Here is an 8259-nt window from a genome sequence, read left to right on the forward strand (position 1 = left end):
GCCTGAGTCTTCAGTGAAGTGACTTTCCTCCTCTCTGGGCAGTCTGCCAAGAAAAGAGTAAAGAGATACAATGTTTACACTTCTGAATGAACTGAGCTCTGTGTGTAGAGTTCTCAGTTTAACCATTTAAAGACTAAATCTTTTCTGACACTTGTTGCTTACAAGTAAAAATCCTGTATTTTCTGGCAGAAAATCACTTGGACCCCCCAAAAATTATATATATATATATATATATATATATATATATATATATATATATATATATATATATATATATATATATTATTAGCAGAGATCCTAGGGAATAAAATTAGCGGTTGTTGCGATATTTTATGTCACACGGCATTTGTGCAGAGGTCTTTCAAATGCAATTTTTTGGGGGAAAAAAATACACTAATGATTAAAAAAAACTAAAACATTACAGTTAGCCCGTTTTTTTTTTTTTCATCCAAAAGTTTTGACTACCTTTTATTTTATCGTTTTTTTAATCTAAATCATACATCAACTGATTGGAGGTTTGTTTTGTTTAATAAATGTTTAAATGTAAGAAATTTTCTGTATCACTTAGGAAGGCTGCTTTCACACTGGAGCGGGCAGGCGTTGATGGTAAAACTCTGCTAGTTTTAGCGGTGCTTTACCATCATTTTAACGGTGCTATTTGGCTGCTAGTGGGGCTCATATAACCCAGCTAGCAGCCGAAGAAGAGGTTAAATGCGCCCGTGAAGCACCGCTGCCAAATAGCATTGCATGCGCTTCGGCAGTGGTGCCCATTAATATCAATGGGCAGGAGTGGTGGAGGAGCGGTATACACCACTCCAAACGTGCTGCTTGCAGGACTTTTTTTTTTTTTTAACATCCTGCCAGCGCATCGCCTTAGTGTGAAAGCACTCTGTCTTTCACACAGACTGCAGGGCAGCCGTTTTGCAGGCACTTTACAGGCGCTGTTTTTAGCCCAAAAGCACCTGAAAAACGCCCCAGTGGGAAAGGTGTCTGTTAGGTTTTATGAGATGAAGGTGGATAAAAAAAAAAAAGGTAAATAAAAAAAAAAACGGCCTAACATATCGGCCCAAAAAAAATCGGCATCATATATCGGCCATCGGCCGCCATGATTTCTAAATATCGGCATCGGCCAGAGAAAAACCCATATCGGTCGACCTCTACTTCAGATTCTATCCAACAATGGCTGGCTTTAGCCAGGGGAGTTTTGTTGTCACCTGGTAGGCTTCTAGCTTGTTTCGCGTCTCCCTGTGAGGAGGTGCCGATGCTGAAGGACCTAAAGTCCTGTGCATGCGCCATTTGTTGGCTCAAGGGGAGAATTCCAATGCTCAGAGCCTTATGAAAATTAGCAATTTTTCTACTTGCCCATTTTAACATTGGACAAAGCAAATTTTGATTGGTTGGCTAACAGCTCTACATTCTTCTTCTTTGTGCGGTTCATAAATATGGTCCCATTTCTGTATTCAATTGCTAAACCATAGATTTGAGGCTACGCTACAGATTTGGGTCAGTTCTGTTTAGACCTCACGTTTACCGAATAACACGAGTCAGCGTTCTATTTTGGGGAGAACTGATCTGACCATGATCTGTCACTTTTGTCCTTTTATTTGGCTTTCAACAACTTACAACTTACCGCAATCTAATGAGGAATCAGAATGCACTTTGCATAGTTCTAGTTGCTAAAGTTGAAAATTGATCTCTATTAGCTTTTCCATATCATAGCTCTTTGCACTGCTTTAATATTCTGAATTCTGTTTGTGTTTTTTTTTTTTTTTTTGTTTTGTTTCCTTCTCAGTATTGCAGCTTGTTCATATGTGTAACTATACTGTCGTCCCCTCTGAAAAGCGTTTCCAGGTGGATTGCACTTAAGAAGACGTTTAAAGGATATGTTCACCTTCTTAAAAAAAAAAAAAAAAATGCACATCTTTTTTGCAGGTTAAAAAATTTGCTTTTTTTTTTTTTTTTTTTATGTGTTGGGAGCCTGGAAAGCATTGCACCCACAATCGGCAGATCATGAGTGCGATGCAGGGCTCTTGCAGGCTCTGTGTGTAAGCTATTTGGGCGTACATCGTATGGCCAAGCAGTTACACACTAGCAGCAAGCATCAATGAACTACCACAGCGCTCAACGGTGCCATGTTGAAAACTACACGCTGACAGCCTCAAAGGCTGCCGGACCTTGCAGTTTTCTATTCACAGGTCTCTTTGATAAAGTGATATGGCTGAGCCCCACACAGCCACATTCTTTGCAGATTATGACAGAGAGCAGAGGGAGAAGATCCCTCGCCACCTGCCACATCTGGGAGTTGGGGAGGTGGATTTGTAACATGTGACATGGAACACCCTGAATATGGTTGTGACATGTTGCAAAAGGTGAATTTATCCTTTAATCCTTAAAATGCAGAACCCACTACGCCACAGTCGCGGCACGATTTTGTTTGCAGCAGTAACTGAATGTACCATCCCGCTTCATTTTCACTGCAAAGAAAATCATCGTGAACCCAGCACAAGATAAGTCCATTTATGCAAGATAGTCTTTTTGACCACAAGGGGGAATGATGGTAAGGAGTTTTTTTTCAGTCTTTGGAAATCCCACTACCAGGAATGCTTGTTATTTCAAACAATGACATAAATGACCAGATGTGGATTATTATTATTCTTATACAAGATTTATATAGCTCCAATATTGGGTTATTGTGCTATGTTCTTCAGAATTGTTTGATTTTGGGGCATGTGCAGAAAGCATGGAGAAGGTCTGCTTTAGGGTTTCCACATTTTAAGCCTTCTAAGCCCCTGTACACACGGTCAGACATTCTGCCAACCAAATCCGTCGGATTTTGTCCGTCGGATTTTGTCCGTCGGATCTTGTCCGAAACTGTTGCATACACACGGTGGGACTAAGTTGTTGAAAAATCCGATCATTCAGAACGTGATGACGTAATTTCGTTACGATGGGACTACGTTCAGGCTAGTAGCCAATAGCTTTGATGTAGGAATTTGATCTGAGCATGCGTGGCACTTGGTCCGATCAAAATTCTCTACACATGATCGGAGTATGTCCGATCGAACCAGTTGGTCGGAAAATATTTCCAACAAGTTGGAAAATTGGGTCTGACGGATATTCCGACGGAATCAGTCCGATGCATACCACACACAGTCGACATTATCCGACAACCCGGTCCGATAGGACACATTCTGACGGATTCTCCGACCGTGTGTACAAGGGCTAAGAATATAAGGACTTGGGCCCATTTGGCAGGTCAGGTGTGGAGAAATATAAAGACTATGGAAGAATCTGAGCATCTTCTCTGTTATGGCCTTGACTGTTCTTCAGAAAGATTTGAGAAAAGTTTCTGTGGACAAGTGAAGGAATTTTTGGTCCATTTGTGTGGCATCCTATAATCTAACTTAGGATTTTTCCTACCTTCCAGAGGAGCTAAAGGAACACTTGATCGGAGAGCATGCAATCGATAAGATCTTCACTCTGGGGAATAGCGAGTTTCCGGTCAGTTGGGACAATGAGATCAAGCTGTGGACTTTCCTGGAGGCGAGAGCTTCACTGCTGCTGAAGACCTACAGAACCACCGTAGAGGTACTATTTAGGACCTCGTGTGCTAGCTGCCATTTTGTTTGTTTGATTGCTATGGGCAAAGCGTGTATTTGTATCACAGATATGTTTTTTTACGTTTAAAGAGGGAGTCCACTGGAAAAAAAAAAAATATTAAAAGCCAGCAGCTATAAATACTACAGCTGCTGACTTTTAATAAATGGACACTCACCTGTCCCAGGATCCAGCGATGTCGACAGCCGAGACCGATCGATCGCTCAGCTGCTGCCGCCGCCATTCTGGGTGAGGGAATCCGGAAGTGAAGCATTTCGGCTTCACTTCCCGGTTCCCTACTGCACATGCGCGAGTCGCTCAGCGCAATGGGAATGGTCTGCGCTGTCTCTGGGACCCGTGTGTGTCCCAGCAGACAACACGGCGGGACAGGAAGAAGCATAGACTCCCGCGGGAGTCTATGCCCGGAAGTGGGTGCAAATACCTGTCTTAGACAGGTATCTGTACCCCCCTCCCCCCTAAAAGGTGCCAACTGTGACACACCAGAGGGGGGGAGGGTTCAGATGAGCGGAAGTTTCACTTTAGGGTGGAACTCCGCTTTAAGGCCATTTCAAACAAGTTCAACCAAAAAAAAGAAAAGTCAAACAGTGCAGTCTACTATGTTTTCTTAAAGCTGTTAGTTTACAGTAATGTGCAAAACATACATTGGTGCTATGTGGTGCCATTCATTCTGGACAGCACCTCAACACACCTAATGCACCTTGCTAACAGATGTGTGGTGCACTGCCAGAAATTGGACATGGACATTTTTGGTAGTGCTGGTAGCCCATTCATTTCATTCGTTGCAATGGAATTTAACTGTTTTTCAAAACCATTAAATCGATGGGTTTCAAATCCACTTTGGATCTCTGGCATTGATTTCTCCATACAAGTCCATGAAAAACGACTCAGTATACAGTAAGAAATCCACTCTCCCTGAAAGTTAAGGGCATAATGGGCTAGTATGCATTACATCGCCCATTATGACAGACTTACCTCTAAAATGAAGCCCTCCAGTGGCATGCTGTCAGGGCTTCCATCCTCACCCGGTCTTCTTTCCGGGTTTGAAAGCTCTGGCCATTTGAATGGCCGAACCACGATGACATCACTCTGGAGTATGTGCATGGGAGTCACGGCCGTGACCCAGAGCTCTGGAATGGGGACACATTTGCTGTGCCCTCAATTCAGTGCACATGCATCGGTGACATCACCAGCAGCAAAAAATTTGAATATCTCCTAAACTGTGCACATTTAGGAGATATTAACTTCCCATCTTACTTTTACCTATAGGTATTCTTATAATAACCTGTAGGTAAAGGTAAGATGGGGAGTTTGCTACCACTTTAATACCAGACAATGGCTAAAAATACACAGACAGAGGTATTTGCAGCACATTAGACAATCAGTTTGGACCTTTCAGCCAATCGGCTAGTTGGATAGAGCAGGGATGAACTGCTTCTACTTTCACTGTCCAGTCACAGACTGGGGTCGGGTTCAGCAGCACCTGGTCTCAGAAAAAGTGAGTTGAATGATGCTACCCACCAGACTAAGAACTTCTAGCAACAGAAAAAAGTACTGCAAGAAAAACTGTGGCTTGAAGGTGAAATGACCACCATTCTAATATTAGATGTGTGTGTATATAATATTATACTGTGTATGTTTTATTGGCGGTTAATCATTCTTGCACATACAGCGGGTTTAATAAAAACCAGTTCCCGCCTAGCCTATAGGCAAATAACGGCTGTACCGTGCCGCTGCCAGTACTATGTAATCCTTGTGACCAATCACAGCAGATCACGTGACAATTGTTAACAATGGATGGCTTCTATTCGTGCCATTCTTTGTGTACAATTGTGTTGCTAGCTGTGATTGGTCACAGTGATCACATGGTACAGACAGGGCCAATTACAGCCCTTACCCACTGCAAGGGTTAGCTGCTCACTTTACCAAGGGGTGATGAGTAGGTGAATTACTTCTGGGACCAGTCAGGCACCAAACGAAAGACACTTCCAGGGAACGGTTGCACAAAGGTGGAAGCTAGCGGCAGTGAAGAGTTAGGCAGCTAGGCCTTGTAGTGGGGAGGGGACCCACAGCAAGGGTAAATACAGTATTTTTCCCCTTTGTTCGGCTTTAACCACTTGCTTACTGGGCACTTAAACCCCCCTCCTGCCCAGACCAATTTTCAGCTTTCAGCGCTGATGCACTTTAAATGGCAATTGCGCGGGCATACAACACCGTACCCAAATGAAAATGTTATCATTTTTTTCCCACAAATAGAGCTTTCTTTTGGTGGTATTTAATTACAGCTGGGAGTTTTATTTTTTGCTAAACAAAAAAAGATGCAAAAAAAAATAATCATGTTTAATAGTTTGTTATAAAATTTTGCAAACAGGTAATTTTTCTCCTTCATTGAAGTGTGCTGATGAGGCAGCACTGATAGGCTGCACTGATGGGCACTGATAGGCTGAACTGGTGGGCACTGATAGGCATAGTTAAGGCGGCACTTTATAGGCACAGATAAGGTGGAACCTATAGGCACAGATAAGGCAGTACTGATGGGCACAGATAAGGCGGTACTGATGGGAAAAGATGGGCACAGATAACATGGCACGGATGGGTGGCACTAAGGGGCACTGATAGGTACCACTGATTGATGGGCACTGATGGGCACTGGTAGATGACACTGATGGGCACGGATATGTGGCACTGGGGTGCAGCACCGTTGAGGCAGATTGTGGGCACTGATGGGTGGCACTGTGGGCACTGATGGGTGGCACTGACGGGGGGCACTTATTTATTCATGAGGTGGCACTGGCAGGGGGCAGGTGGGCACTGGCAGGGCTGGCCGTGATCGGCTCTTTTTTTTCTCCATGATCAGGCGTGTCTCATAGACTCTCCGATCACAGGGCGCGCAGGCCCCTCGTGCACGGGACAACGTCAATAGATGTAGTCCCGGCAAAGGAGGTCCGCGCTGAAGCCGTCATTTGGCTATAGCGCAGATCTCTAGTGGTTTAGGCTGCTTTTATTAGCCCATGGCAGTCCAATGCTTTTGAGTATTTTGCGCAATTTCTTACAATTTTATTTTTCTACTACTTTAGGAGGATAAACACCTTTTAGAGCATGGCAACCTATCACTTCGCGCAGCAATGGCTGTAAAGCTGCGTCTGGTGGAGAAGGAGATCTTGGAGAAAGCTGTGAAAAGCACTTCCGACAACCGCAAGCTGTACAGCAAACGATTAGAGGATGGCGACCCCCTCCCAAAATACGAAGAAAGCAACATTGCCTTTTTGGAGAACACTTCATCAGACTCCAAACTTCCCCTGGTGCTAAGGAACCTTGACGAAGAAGACATGGATCCAGCTGAGCTCAAAATCCAGGAGGCCCTCACAATCTCTGAATTCACCGAAAATGGTTACATCAACAGAAAAGACTCTCTGCTCAATGGGACCAAGTCTGAAAGCGCTACCGTCCTCCCAGAGGAGGAAGCAACCAAAGACGCCAAAGAGATTTCTGCGGAGTGCACCGACGAGTCTAAAGTGCAATTGTGAACTATTTTTGACTTTGAGATTTAGAAATACAGAGTTTTTTCGAAACAGTGCAGTTTCATTGCTGTGTTCACTTGTTAAGTTTTTGGCAGATAGAGATGTTGCTGCTTTTGTTGTTTTTTTTTGTTTTTTTTTATTTTTTTATGTTGAGTGTGTGGAGGAAAGAAAATGTTTTTGCGTTGTGTCTGGCTACCAGTGGGGATCCAGCTGTCATTCTGAAACAGTCCCAGACCGCTGCCAGCTGGGACTTGTTCAGCTGCTGCGGGCAATGCAGGCACTTTTCTTTCCTCCATTTTGGGTACCTGTCTAAAGGAATAATGCAGGAATAGGCAACAATTAGCATGTCCATGGATTTGATCTATCAAGCCATCGTACGCTTTTTGCAAGCACCGTGAAAAAAAATTGCTGATGACACATTATAGATAGATGCCTGGACCTGCAAGAAGTTGCGAGAAGGAGATTTACACTTTAAAAAAAAAAAAAATCATTTACTTGACTTTTTTTTTTTGTTTTTTTTAAGAGACTGTTAGATTTGCCATTTTTATGACATTAGTTTGAAGAATATTAAGGTTTGCCAATGCAGAGATAAAAAGTATCCCTCTATATTACAACAATATCCACCTGCAGGTACGACCTGGTATAGCGATTTTTTTTTTCCCCAATGGAGCACTATTGCATATGAGTGAATGGCTGTAATCATACTGACACATGATTGCTGGTATTGTGGATTCTATACAATAAAAAACAAACAAGTAGCCTATGGGACTTTAAATGAGGTTGATCATAATGGTCAAGACTAGTAAACGAGGTATATAGATTATAGAACATCTCAGAATGTATTTGAAAATGTATAATTGTCATCATAAACGTTAGACATGAACATTGCATAAACTCATAAAAGCAGTATGGTACAAATGACTTCCAGACATAACCATAGTAAAATGCAATAGCGGTAGTGCAAGGTATACATATACATCTGTAACTCGACGCGTTTTGCAAGCTCCACTCGCTTCTTCAGGAGTTGATGTGTATATAAGATGTCTGTAAGGATAAAGTATAATTGAGATCTAGCATAGAGTATAGGTTGTGGTTGGACAAAAAGCAGTGGTCCTGATACAGA

The 8259-nt window shown here is 42.9% G+C and overlaps 1 protein-coding gene across 1 annotated transcript in view; it reads left to right on the forward strand.

Moving 5' to 3' along the window:
- The window catches only part of SETD3 (SET domain containing 3, actin N3(tau)-histidine methyltransferase), a gene marked incomplete in the record, with an annotated part of 111513 nt that extends 104324 nt beyond the window's left edge, over nt 1–7189 (forward strand). The window contains 2 exon segments of the mRNA XM_077463765.1: nt 3439–3588; nt 6693–7189. Coding sequence (XP_077319891.1) covers nt 3439–3588; nt 6693–7142 — 600 coding nt within the window.
- Nucleotides 7190–8259: the final 1070 nt, after the last annotated feature.

Source organism: Lithobates pipiens, unplaced genomic scaffold, assembly GCF_037356315.1.
Source record: "Lithobates pipiens isolate NorthernLeopardFrog02 unplaced genomic scaffold, aLitPip1_a1.2 Scaffold_30, whole genome shotgun sequence".
NCBI lineage: Eukaryota > Metazoa > Chordata > Amphibia > Anura > Ranidae > Lithobates > Lithobates pipiens.